The 20,210-nt window shown below is 47.1% G+C and overlaps 1 protein-coding gene across 3 annotated transcripts in view; it reads left to right on the top strand.

The window, feature by feature from the left end:
* Window positions 1-20,210, top strand: part of Rgs6 (regulator of G protein signaling 6) — a 606,319-nt gene that overhangs the window by 478,323 nt on the left and 107,786 nt on the right. For all 3 annotated transcript variants that reach the window (XM_038336295.1, XM_038336294.1, XM_038336293.1), the window contains exon 4: window positions 18,729-18,779. In XM_038336295.1, coding sequence (XP_038192223.1) covers window positions 18,729-18,779 — 51 coding nt within the window. The remainder of the gene's footprint in view (window positions 1-18,728; window positions 18,780-20,210) is intronic.

Genomic DNA, 20,210 nt, shown 5'->3' with positions numbered 1-20,210 from the left:
TGTAAACTTTTGGTGTGTGCCTCCAGTGCTTCGGCTTGGGATTCTGGCATCTCTATCCCTCTGAGTGCTTTGCTTGTCAGTGTCCCTTGTCTGTATGATCATGGGCTCTCAGACCTTGTCCATATGTAACCTTCCGCCCTGGTTTTGGCCACTGCTTTCTGTACTTTCTGTACTGTGTCTCCAGCTTCAGATTATCCGTTCTGCTTGAACTCAAGGAGGAGGTGTTTAATTATAATGGGGCATGTAATTAATAATAATAATAATAATAATAATAATGTAATTATTGCAGCCAAAGGGGGCTTTTGATTGCTGGACTTAACTACTTTGGTAGCTGGACCTTGGTAGTCTACCTCAGGAGGAGGAAGTGGTCTAATAAGAGAATAGACCTTGGTGGCTACCTTTAGGAATGTGGTCTAGCAGTTTTTAAAAAGGCAGAGGGAATGGAGGAGAAGGGCATATTTGCCTATCAGAGCCATATTTGCCACGCTCGGGATGACTAGAGTCCTTTCAGCTACTCCCAGCAATGGATGCTAGGAATACCAGCTACTACCCCAGCCAGCTCTGTGTGCATCTGTGCATTATGTATGCTGTACATAATTCAGCTCTCCCATGAGACACACCCATCCCATTTGATGCATGGGAGTCCCTCACTCTGCTTGGCTGGTTTCAGCATGGTCTATCCCCAGGCATTGCCAGGAAACATGTGGTAGATTTAGCAGACACTGCTTCCCTCTTCTAGGCAGTGGGGGACAGGCAACCCCTCTTTGTAGTTGGGTAAGGATAGTCCAGAAAACAGAGAAAAGACAACTAGAAAGATCATGGACAAGGAAGAAGACAGCTTCAGGATGATGGTTAGAATCCTTTTGTGGTTCCTATGGCCTTCCAGCCTTGTTTGTCTCCTCTGTGGTACCCTCTGCTATTACCCAGGCCATCTCTGAGCCATACAAAATGACTCGTTCCAAGTACTGACTCTGATCCTAGTAAGTTTGCCATTTACCTCAGACCATGTGACCTTAGGCAACTGACCTGACCTCTCTACCTCACTTTCTCCGTCTTTACAGATGGGAATAATGACAATACTTGTTTCTCCATGTGGCTGTGTGTGTGAGTTACTGTATGTGAAGTCTTTGGAATGGTGCCTAGAAAACACTAAGCCCTGTGTGTTTGCTGACTCTGTGTCTCAGGATTTTGTGGCTCATCCTGTAATGTTACCTTCCTTACCTAGCTAATGCCAACTGGTTCTCTATCAGCTCAAGCAAGACCCATCTGCAAGTCAAATGCAGGGGTCAGGTCCTCAGGAATCCCACAAATACACACACTGTGGCACCCAGTGTGCTCAAGGGTCATTGTTGACTTGTGAGTGTGTGTGTTCCACTGGTTGTGAGCCTACTGGGTACAGCACACATCCATTCTTGTGATGAATGGGTGGATAAAACCTTGTTGGCACCCACTAAGTTCACACGCTTCTCCGGTCACTCATTCACCCCTTCATTCATTCATAAAAGCTCTGTGTGAGAATGTGCACTCATGTGGGTACATAAGTGTGTGCACGAATGTGGAGGCCAGAGGTCAACATGGAGTGTCTCTCAGGAGCTGTCCATGCTGGGTTTTGTTTTGTTTTGTTTTGAGTAAAGTCCTTCATTAGAACCTGAAATTCACCGAGAAGGGTAAACTGGACCACCCAGAGAGCCTTGGGATCATCCATCTCCACCTCCCCAACGCTGGGATGACAAGCATATGCTACCATGCCTGAGTTCTGGGGGTTGAACTCAGATTTTCAGGCTTATATGGCAGGAAGGGTTGTGCTGTATCTTCAGTCCATCATAAAAAAGAAAAAGAAAACAAAGAAAGAGAAAACCTTTGTTGAGTATCTCTGATCAACCAAATGCATTTTTACTGACAGCTTTCCCTGGTGAACCCTGGGTATCAGACTTCACATTCCGCTGAGTCAAAGAGGCAGAATAAACTCTCTCAAAATCAGAGCCCTGTTGTAGTCTCCCGGCATCCGTAGCTGACTAGTGACTTGTGGCTGCAATTTTGAAAGACTGGAAGTGTTCTGCCAAAGAAATTGTTTGAATCTTTTTAAATCTCTTGTCGAAAAACTTTCCAAAGTTTTTGTGTGAGTGCCTACTGCTTATGTCCCAGTCCTGTTTTAAGAATATTTTTCTGTTTCCTGAACGTAAAGATTCTTCAGTTCATGTAACAGCCCCAGCAGCCATTTTTCCTTCCCTTCTGAGTGCTAAGAAAGCCCCATATTTGGCTGAAGGCATTGTTGCCTCAGCTAAAAGATTTTCCCAGCATCCCTTGTACCTAGGTGTGATCTACTGACCAAGTCCCAGTCAGAGACTTGTATCTTAGTTGTCACTTACTTAAAACAATGGGAATTTATTTAACTTTTCTGGAGGGCAGAGTCTGGCTGTGTGTCTAGACCTGGTCTTCTGTCTGGAGGTTTTGTGACTTTGCTGCCCTGCCTCCTCCTCTATCTGATGTAAGGACGGGACTGCTCTAATTATATTCGGTGACCTGTATAATCACTCTCTCTTGAGGTCCTTACTCACACCTGCAACCCCTTTTTGCTATATACAGTAACACATTTGTGATTGCAGGGATTGTACTTCTTGAGAGCCATTATTCTGTCTGTCACAATTAGACGTCAACTATAGGCTTTTAGAAAACGTACGTGAAGGGAGTATGAGCTGGGAAGTCACCCTTTGCATCTCTGTCTGTCTTTTCTGATGTAGGTGTGTCTTCTATCTATCTGATGATTTCATTGGTTAATTAATAAAGAAACTGCTTGGCCTGATAGGTTAGAACATAGGTGGGTGGAGTAGACAGAACAGAATGCTGGGAAGAGGGAAGTGAGGCAGATGCCTCAGGCAATCATCATGCCTCTCCTCTCTGGGTCAGATGTGATGGAGCCAGCCGCCAGGTCAGACATGCTGAATCTTTCCAGGTAAGACACCACTTGTGGTGCTACACAGATTATTAGAAATGGGTTAGTCAAGATGTGAGAGTTAGCCAGTAAGAGGCTAGAGATAATGGGCCAGGCAGTGTTTAAATGAATACAGTTTGTGTGTTGTTATTTTGGGGCATAAGCTAGCCAGGCAGGCGGGCATAAGCTAGCCGGGCGGGACGAAAAGCAGGCCTGCTCGCCTCCTCACTACACTTTTCCTTTCTCTCTCCTTTCTTCCCTTCTGTCCATTCATCCTTCTTCCCTTCCTTCCTTCCTTCCTTCCTCCCTCCCTCCCTCCCTCCCTTCCTTCCTTTTTCCTCCCCTCTCTTCCTCCTTCCCTATCAAAATCTGGAATGTGATGTTTTCAGAGTCCATTTTGAACCACGAAGTGACCCTGGGGATGGCAGTCAACCCCTAGCTGATGCAAGAGGAACACCAAAGTGTGGATGGATCCTTGATGACCATGCAGCCCCCTCCAGGCTTTGTTTACCAAATATATATTAATTTTGTTTAACCCACTGCTACTTTTGCCGTTATTTTGTTTATGTGGACCATTCAGATGGATCTAATCCCCACTGCTCAAAACCAAGCACAACTGTATTCTTAATAAATTACAAGTCTACGGCTCCAGTCAGCTACTCTATGTAAGGGACAGACAAAAGCCATCCAGATACACACACACACACACACACACACACACACACCAACAACAACAACTACTAAAAGGATGGACAGGAATTTTGTCTTGTGTTGATCAGCCACCAGCCTTGATCTCTCTCTGCCTGTGGGTTGAACAGTAGACCCTCACGATTCCTCTGGCTTCTGCCATTGTTTCAGAGCTGTGATCTGATCCCACAGTGATGCCCCAGAAGAATCACACTGGACAGAATGGGCAACCAACAAAGCAAGCTGTAGTCTCGATTAGTTCAAAATGGCACTATATGCTGGTTCCCACTCTTTTCTGTTTGGGAGAGGGGAGTTTTGTTTTGTTTAGTTTTTCAAGGCAGGGTTCCTGGCTGTCCTGGAACTCACTTCTGTTGTTCAGGCTGCCTCAAAGGCAGAGATCGAGTGCTGGGATTAAAAGCCTGTGCTGCCACCACCCAGCTGTCTCCCATTCTTTACATACATTATTTACATAAGTGTAAATAATGATCAATCACAAAGTGTGCCAGTCAAAGTAGCTACATTAAGAAGTGACCCTAATGTGAGAATATCAGTAAAAGGCACAATGGCTACTACAGGATTAAAAGACCTAACAAATGCCAATCCCACTTTAACTATGTTTCTACATTTGAAGAATGTACGTAGCACTTTTTCTATATGGTTTTTACACGATGAAAACTGGGCTAGGTGTAACTATGTTGTAGGAAAGAAGAAATTATTTGTCTGTCTTTGTTTCTTGTTATCCTACAAAGTTGCTCTCAGTGATGCACAAGGAAAAGTGGATGTGATTTGTGAGGAAGTTTAAATGGCATTCAGCATTCAGTGCTCAGGTATGCAGTAAGTACTGTAGTCCTCTGGGGCAAATGATAGATATTTTTAAACATTTTGCCGTAATTGCACAATTTTTGCATTTTTTACCAGATGTCATTGTTTCTTGTAATAAAACCTTTTCTGATTAAAAAAAAAAAAAAAAAAGAAGTGACCCTAAGGAAATAGCCAAATCACTGTCCCTAAGAAAATCCAGCCATTATTAGCAACACCAAGTGCAGGATGTTGATTTGGGCCAACGATCTCTATTCATTCATCATGATTTCTGGATGAAATGAAATATGGCCTCAGTAGAAGGGCGATAAGAGGAGTCAGGGCTACCTCTTCTTAAAGAGACCCTCCCTCTTTAAGCAGGCAAATCAGGAAGGGTGAACAATAGACTTAGCCACTTTGTGGTGTTTTGTTGCAAACTGTGAACTCTGCTCGCAGCAGCTGTAGCACGAATTCTAATTGGTCTTAATACATAAAACCCTGAGTCAGATACTAAGGGGTGAAAGCTGAAGGATCAGAGCAATGCAGCCAGCCACGAGAAAGACCTTTTACCTCTACCAAGGCTGAGACCAAAGGGGGTGATCCTGTCCTCAGACTGCATCCTCAGACTGCACTGAGCTCCTGTCTCCTCATGTCTTCATCTCCTCCTGTATTCCTCTCTCCACCCAGCCTTATCACTCCTGTCTCCGCCTCCTTAGAGCTGGGATTAAAGACGTGGGATCCCAAGTGCTGGGATCACCTTTGTGTGAGCTCTGTTTTTCTTTTAGACAGATTCAGTCTTGTGTAGACTAGGGTGGCCTTGAACTAACAGATCCCTCTGCCTCGGTCTCCCTGTCCTGGGATTAAAGATGTGTGCCACCACTCCCTGGCCCCTAGTGACTTAGCTCTGCATTCTGATCTTCGGGCAAGCTTTATTTGTTAAAACACAAACAAAATATCAGTACAAGCAGCTGTCCTCCCCAGGCTTCTTCAGCCCACCTCACCCTACTGTTATTTGGACCCTGAGGTATTCCCTTTACCAGCTCTAGCAATTTCGTTAGCTAATCACCGCAGCAATCTAATCCAGGAACCTGCCCTGGGGCAGGAGTGGTGCTGAGGAAATGGGGTTGGAAGAGTAAACTTGAGATGATCTTTAGACTGATTCATCCTTTGTCTAGTTACAGGGCCTCCCCATCTGAGAATGCTCCCCGTGTGTTCTCTGAACAAAAGCCATTTTTCTCTTGATCTGGAGTACTCGGCGTGAACAGAGGGTTGGTCAGGAAGACGGCTGGCTCTGATGATGTTACCCTACAAGTCTTAACCACACAATGGAATCTGGAGTTTGCGCTCACTTCCTGACTGTGTCCACTGGGAAGCCGGTATCCTCACTGCAGGGGATTGCCATGGGCCATCAGCCCCATTGCCAGGGTGCTTTAGGGAGTCTGCTGTGTTTTAATTACAGAAATGCCAGAAAGCAAATTCAAAGCTGTTTTAAGTCCGAAGAGAACACAGAAACCCTCGGCTGTCTGTTTGGCGTGGTCATGGGGCTGAGCTGGCGGATGGTAGGAAGTGCATAGGAAGTGCGGGTTTCCCCCTGAACCAAGAGGAATGGAGTGTGGAGATGGCAGGCACCGAGAGGGCCTGGCAGATGCTTCTGTTGTTTTGCTGGCTTTTGTTCCTCTCCATAGTCACAGGTTAAGCCACAGAAGAGGGTTGGACGGATGCTAGGGCCCTTTCCGGAGATGGAAGGTTTCCAAACTGAGAATGGAAGGTTTAGGCTCCCAGACCCTCTGTGCTGCTGCCCTCCAAAGGCCACTGCCCTCTTCTGCACTTCTCTCCTGACCCCTACAGGTGACCTTACCCAGACTCACTGCTTAGGAGCTTAAGGTTCCGTTCCAACACAACAGCACTCCTAAGCAACGCCTGTAGCCTTCTCTCTCCCCGAAAAGCTCACGTGTCCAGTGGTTCCCCGGACATCTCCGTATAAGAGACTATTGTAGCTCTCAGACTCACATAGACATCCATCCCTCAACCCAGGTTTCTTCCCCAACCCGTGGGCCCATCTTGTCAATCTCAGAGTCCTGTACATCCTGCTAATTAAGTGAGGATACCATAGTCACTGGGACCCCCTTCTAACCACAGGCCAAGCCACTTGCAGTGGACCAGAAGTTTGGCACCCAAAACAGCGACCCTACTACCACACAGCTGCTCTGCTACCGTGGGAGGCCACACTCCCAGCGTTTGATGTTTCTAACCCTCGAGAAAAGACTCGTCACCATCCTGCTGCCTCTCCTTCTGCCTCGACAGGTTTCCCCACAGAGCAGCTGTGGTCATCTTTGGAGACTATAAGACTCTCCCATGTGTAGCTTTGCAGCAATGCCTGTGGCTCTAAAAGCCAACTGGACCAGGTGATGCAGCCATGTCCTTGTGGCTCTTGCTTTAGTCCTGGGTCTCCAGGCTCCAGTTATCCAACCCAGCGTGCCTCCTGGTCCCTGGGTAGATCGAGCTCGTTACTGTGTGAGAATGTTGTTCCTTCCTCGATAGAGTCACACAGGCACACCCTCCCTGGGCTCAGGTCTCTGTGAATGTCAGTGCCCTCAACACCCAATCCCCGGAAGACCCCAGTCGCTCTCCCACCTCATTTTACCTTCCTCCTCGAGCTGTCTTGTCTCTGTGTAGGATGTTCGCTGGCACCCCTCCCTGGGAGGATGAACTACATCAGCCTCATCACTCAGCCCTAAGGACAATGCTGAACACATTGATAAATCGTCATGTATGAAAGCAAAATAGTTTCATTGGCTGTAAAATGAGAGCATCTTCAGGTGTCCTGTGACAATCACGTGAGACAATGATGCGTGTGGATGCTCTCATGAGCTCCCTGTCTCCTGAGAGACGTGACGGGTCAGTCCGGCAGTTAGTAACCAGGACCTGAGAGCAATGTCCTGTCTTTGTAGAACCTACATGTGATTAATAGTAAAAGTCTCCCGAAGACCAGTTGACAGATCCATCTGGGAAGCAAATGCCTCCTCCCCTCTCTTCTGAGCTGGACTGTCTCCATTGGTCTCTCTGAAATGATACCAGAAGATAAGAATGGGGGAACCCGAATTCATATTGTTTCTTCGCTAGGCGGTCCCAGCCTGACTGTAATCCTTCAGTTCCTCTCCAGTCACCCTCTTCCATAGGAACCACACTTTCTGGGTTTCACCCTTCCCTCTCTTGCCACCATATTCCCCCTGTTGTTGCTGTACCACAGGCTGGTCCTCCAGCGACAGCCCAACCAGAACTTGCCCCTCACTGTTTCATGTCCTGTCCCAGCTACGGGGTTCAGGGACCCAGCCAGCATTACCTGACGATGCTTTCCATGAAGCTTGCCCCTTTGGGATAGTTGTGAGCTTTTTCTTTTTCTCCCGCCTTCCCACCTCATCTCTAAGACCACTTCTTAACCACAGAGGGCTCAAATCACCCAGCAGCTGGAAAGAAAAGCCATGCTGGGAATCCGGGAAATGACTCCAACTTGCTCAGGCTGTCCTCCACCCGAGATTCATGGCATGTTGCCTCTGAAGTCATGTTTGGCCATTGCACATCCAGAAACCTTTTACTGTTCTCAATTTTTCATGCCTGTCCCCTCTGCCGCCTGGGTCATGGCCTCCAGTTTAAATAAGAGACTGAGCCAGAGACTGAGCCATGATGAAGCAGCTCCCAGACACAGGCAGGGGCTACAGGAAGGTCCATGATGGTATACTGGAGAGGTCAGAGGGTCAGACCGAGGAATGGGACCGAGGAGACGGTCACATCTTACTGTTGGGGAAACAGAAGATTGCCTGAAGCTAACCAAGATGGTTCTCCTCCAGCTTGCTTGTTTGTTGCTGTTTGTTTATTTGATGGAGGTGGGGTCTTGCTGTGTAGCCCAGGCTGGCTTCCAGCTCCTGGATCCTGAGCATCCCACTGCCTCTGCCTTATCCCTCTATCTCCTGACATTCACTTTTCTCTCTGTTCTCTGTGGATCTCTGTTCTGCGGGCTCAGAAAGTGCTTTGCGTACAGAGGATACCAGACCATGCTGGCGACTTTCCCTCCTTTCCCCATCACAGGACTGGCTGTAAACACACCCCAACCTGAGCATAATGTGAAGTGTGGGCCGCTTCCGGCTACTGTGTGGGAGTCTTTGACTCTCCATCTAACCTACTTCCTCATTGTTTCCTGTTGATCCTAAGTGAGTCATTCTTTCAGATTGGGTAGCTCAAACTAGGAATTGCTATGTCTGTGGCCTCATAGTCCACCAGAAGGACTCCCATGATAACCTTTGCAAGGTCCTAGGGCACCCATGCCTTTAGGACAGAGCCCTGGAATGTTCATCATTGCAAGTATGGTTGGTGTAGGGACGTGGAGCCCCTCCTTCCAGGTAAATAGATGAAAATGTTTTAGTGAGTGATAGTCGTCCTGAGGGCAACAGCGAAGTCACTTTTTGTCGGACATTAACTGTGCCGGGCAGAAGAAACAAGCTCTACCTCTCCGACAGAAGCTCTCCGGGCTCTACCTCTCAGACAGAAGCTGAAACTGGAGACCAACAGGCCGATTCCCCAAGGGTCCCAGAGCTGGTGGGGACAGGAACCCAGATTCATATCCACTGACATCCTGGTGGTTTCAGGGAAGGGGCTGAGGGCTTGGAGACAGTGAGGTTGGAGAGGAGCGCTAAAGGTCCTTCCCATGCTTTATCTCAATAACCGGAAATGGATCTGAGAGTGGCTCTTATCCCAGAAGACAGCATGCTGGGCTGGTTTAAGAAGGACCAGCCCATCTGTGTGAAGGAGACAGGACAAACATGACAATACCAGGAGAATGACCTCGATCCTTAGAACGACGTGACATGATGTGCAGGGGAAGGCTAACAGCTCTGTTGTTCTAATGATGAGGCTGTGTGTGGCTAATCAGAATGGGGGTGACTAAGTGCTGCCTAGGGACTGATCCCCCCCACTCCCGCTTATCCTCCCATTCCCCCTCCCATCTCCTCAGAAAAACATTAGCCTCCAGGAATAATTAAAATGTAAAATGTGCATGAATCACATTTCGGATTTAAATTTGCACATGCAAGGTGACCAGTCGGCACTGGGAAGGCAATAAGACCCCGAGACTATCAGTCAACCATCTACCAATGGCACCCTTCCTTGAACCGGCTATCCTCCCGGCATTCCCAGCGAAGCTCCCCGCACCTGCGAACATCGATGGAGCTCTCTGATGAGGGAGCCAGGACGCCAAGAATTAGATCAGTTCTTTCTCAGAGCACTGACTGACCCTGCTTATTTGTTTTTCCTTTCTCCTTTTTAGTGGAAGGGGGTCATCAACAGCAGCCACCCTAGGGAACTGTGGCTCCTCCCACCGTGGCAAGGAGCCGAGCCTCCATTTCCCCAGGCCTAATCAAAGTGGCCACATCCAGTCTTGCCTTTAATAAGCCGATTGTGGAGCTAAATCCCGCACGCTCTCAGTTTCACCCTGGATGCTTTTGATTGACAAAACTAATCTCTCCTCCGCCCCCATGTCTGCTGCTGCCCGCATCCTCTTGCAAATCATGTACTCAGCTGCTGACAATTAGATATAAGACTTGGGATTCAGGCGCGGGAGGGTTATGAGGTTATGAATCAATTGTGGGGGCTCCGGGTGAGATAACAAACCAGGAGAGCCCATCTCAGGCACCTCACCACAGCCCTCAGCGCCTCCTGGCTGATTTATGGGTTGGTAATAACCTCGCCTGGTCTCCTGCCCCTGTTATTTTTCATAACACACAGGGAAGCTTTAAATTTCAGAGTCCGAGCTGGCTGGGTGGGGCTATGGGGAGAGGGCTTGCCCAGGGCTTCCCCGTGGTCCATTGTCTTGGCTGCTGTGCAATCACTGAGTCCTTGAGAGTTATGGTTGTCACAGGCTCCTAGAGGCCGGCAAGCAGTTTTTAGGACCCGAGAGAGGTGGTCCCGACAGACCTTGCCTATGGCGAGAGGTTTTTCAGATCAAGAGTCCAAAATCATAATTCTGTGTCTGAGTTAAATTCCTCCAACATGATCCAAACTAAGTCTGATGACTGGAAGATTTCCTGCGAGGAACTTGACAGTACGGTATAGCACTCATGACAGACGAGAAGTAATTTAGCGCTGACTGGAAGGTGGAAGACAGGGGACAGGCTTGTGGGTGGACAGTATCCAGAGGCAGACGGCTGGAGACCTGTCTTCCCCTCTTGACCTTCATTCACCTCTCAGAACTCTCTGATGTGACAGCCAGCACATAAGTGATGGAAAGATGGCTTTGAAATGCTAACACTTTGTAAAGTATTCATCTGTTGAGATTTCTTCTCGTAAGAGCTGGGATGCTCTTAGAGAAACCCATGGCCATAGACGAGAAGCCCGAAAGAGTTCATCAGAAGCAGCATTCCAAAAGTGCTTGCTTAAGATCTGGTGTTGGCTGGTGTCTACATTGATCTCTCCTTTCTTCTTCTTGTTTCCCTTCCTTCTTTCCTTTCTCACTTCCTATCTCTACCCATCCCTTCCTTTGTCCTTCCATCCCTTCTTCCCTCTTTCTTTCTCCAGCCCTTGGGATGAAGTTGTAAAAAACCCACCAAAGGGGGGAAAAAATGTTTAATTGAACTTGTAATGAGCATGTGCATGTGGATGATTATGTAGTATATGATGCATATTTGAATACAACTGTGGTGAATGAACTATGGTGAATGAATGCTTGTTAAATCCCACCTCCACACCAGGTGCTCCCTCCGTGCCAGGAACAGAGCGGCATAACGGAGTCCCTGTCTGTAGGTGCTGATGTTCATCAAGGGCTAGGAGTTAAACTGCATCTTCCCCCAGAACCTCAGAATGTGATCTCATTAGGAAACACAGCTATTATGAGTAGTTAAATCGGGAAATTAGGGTAGCCCTTGAGATGGCGGGATTTGTGCATCCTCGTAGGAAGTAAACCTTGAGCAGAGCGTGTACCAGGGGAACACCACATGGATGTGGATGTGGATGTGGTTCCAGCATAGGTGATAAAATACGAGCCGGAGACAAGTCTGTCCTAACTTTATCATCCCTGTGCCTTTTTGCTCCATCTGCTTGCTAAGTGACTATTCAATTTGTTAATGACTTTCCTCAGTGAACCGGTGACCAGACTACAACTACTTGACAATGGCATTGAGCTCTTCCTCACACTGTTCCTTGAGCCTGTGTCCTTTCCACTGCCAGCTAGCTACTCACAATGCCTAGTTTAACATTTCTTCTTCATTTAACCTTCTGCTTCCGGCGCGACATGCTTTCTTTTGTAAAATGAAGGCACAAAAGGAAGACCTACAACTGTAAAGATGCCCTGCATAGCCTGTCTACTCATCTGATCAATGGAGACGCTAAATCACACCATGAAATTCTATAGCAGGTACTATTGTACAACTCAGACTAGAGGAAGTATTCAAGAAATATTTATTAAGATTCAGATGAGTAGGTTTTCAAAAGCAGAGTAGGAAGGTGAGCTGACCAAAAAAAAAAAAAATAGCTTAATAATTGTTGTTAATAGCAACAACCATTAAATTGATTGCTCTGCTTCAGTGAAAAGTTCAATATAGAATGTCAATTTCCCATGTATTTTTTTCTTACAACTACTGGAGATGTTCGTCACCTCTAAGACAGTCAGAATGTCTGAAGAGGGGGGAAGAAATTTGGCGTGAGAACGCCTGGTTTATAGCTCTGAGTCCAAAAAATACTAATATGTGACCTTAAGCATCTCTGGGACTGATCTTTTAAATGGTTATTATAACAACAGTATTTTGCATAATTATTGTCGACATTATACACAACAATAGGAACAAATGCTTGCTCTAGAACAGAACTTGGGAAATGCCACTGCCTGTCACAGCATTGCCACCCACCTGGGAAGTGGTGGAGAGCCAGGCTCCCTGTGACAGGTGCACGGAGACCCTGAGCAGGTACCAGACAACACGGGTGGATAGACTCCTGGACTGCATGGAGGTGCAGAGTAAACTCGGTTAAACTCGGCTGTGGCAGAAACCATAGCATCTGTCCTTGGGATCTTAAAACCGTTTCCTCAAGAGAAATGGCAAGGGTTGAAATGATATTACCAAAGACTTCAGTTGTCAGTACCACAGTATACAATCTACCAGGTTTCCGGAAACTTGCAGTCTGCGGATGACCACAGTGCATGGATTCATCTCTGTCCACTTTGCATGGATGGCAACTGATCCAGTACCTGGGGAAGACGGAGGAGGGTAGCTCACAATAAGATCTCCTTGGGTTCTCATGTCTGAGTGGAAGTGTCCTAATCAAATTCCCTAAAACATCTGAAAACACAACCCATGATTTTGTACGATCCTCCTCTAAACCAGAAACAGAACCCCCTTAGATACTGGGGCTCACTCAAATATCGTTTTTATTTACGGAGTGTCCACGCAGCGTGGGAACTAAGCATGAGAGGTCATTGAGTCTTCCTCTACCAAGCACATGAGTTAAAAAAAAAAAAGCAATGTGGGTTTCTGCTCCTGATATAGGACTTCGGTGGACATCCCCAAGGTGTCTATAGAATTCCTGTTGCAGGGACCACAGATGGCCAGAGTGTGTGGCAAGTTCAAGGGTAGTGGTCCAGCATCATGACTGAGCCCCCCTCTGCCAACCCTTTGAGACAAAACTAGGATGGGGGATGTAGCTTAGTTGGTAGGGTGCTCACCTAGAATCTCTGAAGGCCTGGTTTGACCCCCAGCATTGCTTCAGCTGGGTGTGATGGTATCAGTAATCTCAGTCCACAAGAGACAGAGGCAGAAGTTAGTCATCATTACTACTTAATCAGTTCCAGACCAGCTAGGCTACCTGAGATGAAACATTAGCACAATACCCAGCCCTGAGACACCTGCCTTTGTCACCACTGTTTGCTTCCGAGAAAACAAAAATTCTCAGGACAGGAGAAGCTGTTTGGAGTCCCTCTTACTCTCTCTACTTTGATCTGAGAGGCCAGTTTTATTTATTTATCTATCTATTTATGTATTTATTTGTGGATTTTTTTGAGACAGGGTTTGCTCTGTGAAGCTCTGGCTGCCCTGGAACTCACTCTGCAAACCAGGTTGGCCTCGAACTCACAGAGATCCGTCTGCCTCTGCCTCCCAAATGCTGGGATTAAAGGCGTGCACCACCACCAGGTTCGCACACATTGCCTCTCCGTTCTTGGAAATGAAATGCATTTCTTTGCAAGGCATCTAAAATGTTCTGTGATTTCAAATAGTTTAGCGATGAAATAATAACTGGATGGCTTCTCCTCTGCCCAAGATAACCTAAAGTTATCAATTTATTTCCATTTCTGTATGCACTTATATATTGTGTAATTAATAAAAATAGGAGTATTTTCTGCTGTAAAAATATTATTTCACCATATATACTCTTCTTGATGTGCTTTTTCCACTCAACATACTAGCTGTTCAATAAATACTATTCCATGAATGATCCACGGTTCATGGACTTTCTTGTTAGAGGAATTTTATATTCATCTCAGATGCCTGCTCACTAAATATGTTTATATGTAAAAGATACAGTAGAAAGGTGTACTACAACACATGAAGCCCAGAATGCAACTGCTGATAAGCACATGCTTAAATACAGGTGACAGCACACATGCAGTGGAAGGTACTTGGGTACCCTCTGGTGTGGTCCATGTGTATTCCCGTATTGTGAGTTAATATATTAGTTTCAGTGGATTGGGGTGATGGCTCAGTTGCTAAAGTGTTTGTCACACAAACATAAGAACCTGAGTTCAGATATCCAGGACCCACTTAGAAGCTAGAGTTCACTTAAAAGCTAGGTATGGTTGTGTTCCTATAGTTCCTGCACAGAGAAACAGACCCAGGTGGCTCACTGGACAGCCAGCCAACCAACCAGCCAGTCTAGCTGAATAGACGAGCCCAGGTTCAGTAAGAGACCTTATCTCTGCACATGTTTAATCCCAGCATTCGGGAGGCAGAGGCAGGTAGATCTCTGAGTTCAAGGTCAGCCTGGTGGTCTACAGAGTGAGTTCCATGACAGCCAGCACCTGTCTCAAAAAGCCACAAAGACAGACAGACAGAAACCCTATCACAACAATGAGGTGAAGAATCCCTGAAGAAAATGCTGGCGTTCATCTCTGATATACAAATGCATGTGAAAACACTCGTATGTGAACTCACAGGAACATGTACGGAGCACATACAGAGGCAAACACGCATGCAGTTGGCCTCAGAAAGACAGCTTCCAGGCCAGTGTTTTGGGCTCTCAGGAATAGAGGGTGGCTGTGCTGCCTGTGTTATGCTGTGGGCTGTTACCAGCCATTGAGTCCCCACAAGGCATCTTAACTAATATAACAACTCAAATTCAACCACGGAAACAAAAGGCAGCTAATATTTTCTGATAGAACAGAAAAGAATCTTCTCCAACCTCTTTGTGTAAGAGGAAGGAAAGGAGGGTCTCTGGGGTTGGTGGAGCGAGAGGAAAAACAAAAGTGAGAAAGAAAAGGCTTGCTCCTGCTGCTGTGGGGACTGTTCCTGTCTGCCTCCAACATGTCTAGCTGGGACACTTTCATAATATTAGGACATTATTTGCCTTCCCTGCTTGCTCTGGGGCAGAACCACAGTGGTTCACTTCCTGCCCCAAAACTGAAGTAGGCCACTTGTGGATCTGACCTTAGAAGCCTGTAAGAGAATGTCCACCTATCCCTGAGCATCTTCCAAAATGTTTGCTGCACGCCACAGTATGGTTACCCACAGTGTGCGAGGAACCCAGTGCAGCGATGGCACAGCAGATAAAGTACCCCTGCCCAGGATAGCCAGGAATAGCAGTTTACCAGTCCCCACATGGCACGGCCACTGCCACGGTCACTGTGCCATAACACAAAGCCCAGCTCTGTGGTCCCCAAAGTGTTAGGGGGAGAAGGAAAAGGGGACCTTTGTGACTGTATCCTCCTTACACGAAAAGTGCCTAACTGCGATTCTTTAGCTAGGTGAATGCACCCAGGGCATGGTGGAGCCATAGAACAATTGAGCCAGGAACTGAGTGCCAAATGGGGCAGAAAACCAGACAATGGTGCTGGGTGACTGGGGGCGGTGGTGGGTAGGCTAGCAAGGAAGGAGTTTCAATGCCAATGAATACTAATTAGTGACATGGATATTAATGATGACAGTAATTAACAGGGGAAAGGAAGGGCTGTCATTGTCCCAGGGTGAGCAATCAATCTTGGCAGGTGATAAATAATGGCTGAGCAAGCTCAGCGGCTGAAAGATAATCCTCAGGCCCCCGGGAGAGCCTGGTGATACTGGAAGCCTTGCAGTTTCCAGGCAACCCACAGAAAAGAACTATTTTTCTTTGAGGGGGGGAAAACAGGTTAGTGTCTCTCCCCCACCCCCAATTTGGGATTACGGTTCTTATATGATGTCTGCTTTGTTCTGCATTTCCTAGGACAAATGCAGAACTTCTGTCATTTGGGGGAAATGAGCACGCCCTCACGCGCATGAGCACATGCACTGCTCTACAAATGGACTCCCTCTCAAAGGATGTGAATGGGCCAGAGTGTTCTCACATCCAATTTCAGCTCACGGATGTGGTCCGGAAGCAACGGCGGGGGCCTTCTGAGTTTTGCTTTGGAGCCTGAAGTGTGAGGAAATGGCATTGTCAATGAGGGTTAGCTGGTGGGCCAAGACCAGGAGGAGGAGGGTAGGCCCCTGGCAGTTACACTGCACTATTTCAACTCTTCCGTAGAGCCACACAGAGGCCAAATGTCCAGGCTTTCCAGACAGCAGAGGTCTTACTTCCAGTCAGGGGTCTTGTACCTTGGTAAATTCCTTTGCTGGATCTCATTCACCTGGCTGGTAATTCAGCCAGGGACTAGATTAGCAGACACACAGACACAGAGACAGACAGACAGACAGACAGACAGACAGACCGACCAAGGCTTCAGACCCATTCTTGACTCAGATCTGGAAATGTTGCTCCTTTCCAGCCTATTTTCCATCAAGCATTCCACAAGAGACGATGATGCCATGTTTAGAGGTCTGTATCAGCGACTTGGGGCTTGATCAGATGTTTTGAATCTTGCGGATAATTGGGCTCTTGTCCTTCCGTTACATAACTTGAGGCTTGGGTCCTGAAACCCTGACTAGGGAGGCAAAGGAATGAAAAGAGGACAGACACACAGACACAAGTGCAGAAAACCTGGGCCAGGTGGGGTGTGTACTCTGCTGGGGCCACACGTCTATCCTGGCAACCTACACCTTCTGTGTGCTTGTTATGTATAGCACAGGGAGTAGGGATGGCTAAGCTTGGTAGGCAGTCTCTGTGGGGTGATGTCTCAGGCTGAAGCACCTAGGAGCAAGAAAGTTGCTAGCTCCTGTGCACACTGATCAATTGCTTGCCCTTGAACTCCCCCCTCTCCACACTACCAAGGAAGGTTTTGCTATGCTTCTGAGCCTCACCAGGGAGGAGGATTTACTAGATTCACAGGGCTGAGACACTAGGGTCCTTGACATGCCTATGCCCATGTCAATACATATTCATTCACTTCACTCTCTGGGGGATTCCTCCACTCCCTACACATGCCCATGTGAGCTATGGTGGTCTTGGAACCTGGGTTCTAGTTGCTCTTTGTTATTGTTGTTGTTGTTTTTCGAGACAGGGGTTTCTCTGTAGCTTTGGAGCCTGTTCTGAAACTAGTTCTTGTAGACCAGGCTGGCCTGGAACTCACAGAGATCAGCCTGCCTCTGTCTCCCGAGTGTTGGGATTAAAGGCGTGCGCCACCACCACCCAGCCATCTTTTTAAAGGCAGACAGCAAAGGGAGTTTGCTCAGAAGGCTTTGGCCAATGGTGAGGCACTCCAGGCCAAGCTATGGAATGGCTCCAGGTATGTCACACTGGGAATGGTAACACTGGAGGCTTATGGAAGGACTGCCCAAAGTCTGAAGGGATGGTGTCAGGGAGATGAGATCTGGGTTCTTCAGGTTCACTCTTCTGTCCTCAGAAGACAAAACTAAAACCAGCAGGAAGAAGTAAGGGTTGGTCAAATTTCTGTTCAAGTGTGACTTACCTGAAACATGCTAGAAGAAACTGGGTTTATTCCGCACACAGGGATCTGGGTTTATTCTACACACAAGGGATCTAAATAGTCATTAATTTTCATGGTGGGATTCATGGCCCCTTCCGTATTGTGTCTCTGCTCCATTCAGTTTCCCAAGTAAATAAGGGAAGGAAGACTCTGTGGATGAGGAGGAAGCTTTCACGGGCCGGTGCAGGTCATTCTACCTACATATGATTAGCACTGTTCAGTCTACAGCCAACTTTGGGAGAGCCTGGAAATTTAAGGCGAGCCGAGGCCAAAGGAAAAAGAAGGAACTGTCAGCGATGACCCAGACGTAGTCTACGGCCTCAGAGGTCTATTGGTTCAGAATGGATTCATGCCAGAAAATAACAAGTTTCTTTTTAAAAAAAAATTATTATATATACAGTGTTCTGTCTGCATGTATGCCTGCAGGCCAGAAGAGGGCACCAGATCTCATTGCAGATGGTTGTGAGCCATATATGGGTGCTGGGAATTGAACTCAGGGCCTCTGGAAGAGCAGCCAGTGCTCTCAAACTCTGAGCCATCTCTCCAGCCCAAGAACAAGTTTCTAAGAACCTCTGAGGTCACCTGAGTTGATTAGCACTGTCAGGAAGGGCATGGTGCTAGAAAAGAAATATTCTGGGAACAGGCAGGCTAAGGCTGCACTGGCCTGCCTTGGGGAAGCCATTGAAATCTGTGTCCTCAGGAAGTTCCTGGCAGATGCTCCCGGAAATTCCAATGTAACTGAAGCGTCAGAAGTGGGTTTGGGTTTTGGTTTGTTTATTTGGTTGGTTGGTTTTTGGTTTTGGTTGTGTTGGTGGCATTGTTTTTTGTTTTGTTTTTATTCTTGTGAGAGAATTGAACTATAGGCTAGGAGTGTGGCTCGACTGGTACAGGGCTTGCCTAGTATGCATGGAGCCCTGCGTTTTGATCCCCAGCACTAAATAACCAGGCATGGCGGTGCAGGACTGGGCCCTCAGCATCCTCAGGTATATAGAAAATTCGAGGCCAGCCTGGGATGCACAAAAGCCTGTCTCCATTAAAGAACGAGACAACTACTAAATCCTAACTGTGGTCATGCCCCGGTGGGTGGGAAGGGCTGGTTAGCATGAGGAATGGCAGTATTACCCAGCTCCCAAGCTGTCTACTGCTGGGCTTAGGACTCTGGTAAAGATGCTTCTCCTGCTACCCATGAGATCTTCAACTGAAATGGCTTTGTCATTGCAGGTACGGACGTTGTGCAGTGGCTTATGAAGAACCTTTCCATTGAGGACCCAGGTACTTGACCCCTGACCTTGCCTTTGCCTTCCCTGGTGTTGGCATGCATGCCATCGGCCACTTCCCCAGCGGGCCTATACGGTCTTGAAAAGAAGGCTTATCGCTGTGGATTCCAGGATGCAGGGTCATTGTATTTGCAGATAGAAGTCATTTATTTTCTCCACTGAATGTCTATCATCACGTGGAAATCACTCTTTGAGGAAATGAGCCACTATTGAGAACGCCAAAGAGCTCAGCACAATAGCGCGTGAGACGAGATGAATTCTCGTTAGCCGCAGCAATTAAAGATAAGTTGTAGCCCTGTCACAGAACAGCCTTCTAGAAGCAGCTCTTAAAATTAGATTGCCTTATCCACAATTAAGATGTTTAATTATTTGCTAAAACGCCTTCTGTTTCCTGCTTCTGCAAGAAGTGAAGAAGCGATCCCCCCCCCCCCACTCTAATTGTGTATTTCAATTAGGCGAAGTCTACCAGAAAAAAAAAAAGCAGCAAAACCTTGACCAACGAAGGCAGTTTCCACAGCTGTCCCTCCACCAGGAAATAAGCAGGACAATGTGTTTTCGCCGTCTCATTGGGAAACGGGGGAGGGCATTTCTGAAAAAAGAAAAGCAAAACTTCTAGACAGCTCAAGTTGACTTTCATCAGTGTGCTGTGAGTTTATCATTGGGTTGTTTATTTTTCACCCTTCGCATGTAGCACATATTCATCTGTCTGGCTTAACTGGTGTTATTAATACTCAAGGATCATATTTATAAATACCGTAACAGATCTACTCTGGGCTTCACATTAGTGTTGAGCGAACCCAGGGCCTTGTTCCTACTGGGCAAGCTTTCTACCAATGAGCTGCATAAACCCAGCCCTCTGCTCTGATGTTCCTAATGGTCATCCTTAGGGGATAAAGATACCACAAGTTAAGTGGCCCCTGACCACATGCTTTCTGAGAATTTGTATCAAGTGCGCACACTGGATGCTGGGTTTATGGTTGTACTTATTTGTTGGAATCAATAAGCCAGCTCAGGCATGCATTTTAACCCGGCATTGCCAGTCTGCAGCTGAGTGTACAGCAATACAGTTTCAGATAATTCAGTTCAGTGACGTTGATGGAAACAGGAGCCTCTGCAAAGCAGGTGATTTGGGGAAGTGAGCCTGGCCCTTTTCATGTCCTGGATCAGTGGCTACTCTGCCAGCTAACAAAACTTCTTAATTTGAGTCAAGTTCTTGGCTCACAAGAAAAAGTGCCTATGCTTCTTTTTTTTCTTGTGAGCTAAGAATTTCCCTTGAAGGCCAGGGCTCCAAGTCTTGGTGTTTCCATCAGAAAACCTGGGCTTCTGATTGCCTGTGTGACCAGCCGTTGGGTGACATTTATCTGAAGTCACTGCTTCCTTTTAGTCATGCTAACTTAAAGTCATTTCTTATGGTAGAATTAGCTAA

This window comes from Arvicola amphibius, chromosome 7 (genome assembly GCF_903992535.2).
Source record: "Arvicola amphibius chromosome 7, mArvAmp1.2, whole genome shotgun sequence".
NCBI classification, from domain to species: domain Eukaryota; kingdom Metazoa; phylum Chordata; class Mammalia; order Rodentia; family Cricetidae; genus Arvicola; species Arvicola amphibius.
The sequence above is the reverse complement of the archived record's forward strand: the minus strand, read 5'-3'. Positions and strand labels throughout refer to the sequence as shown.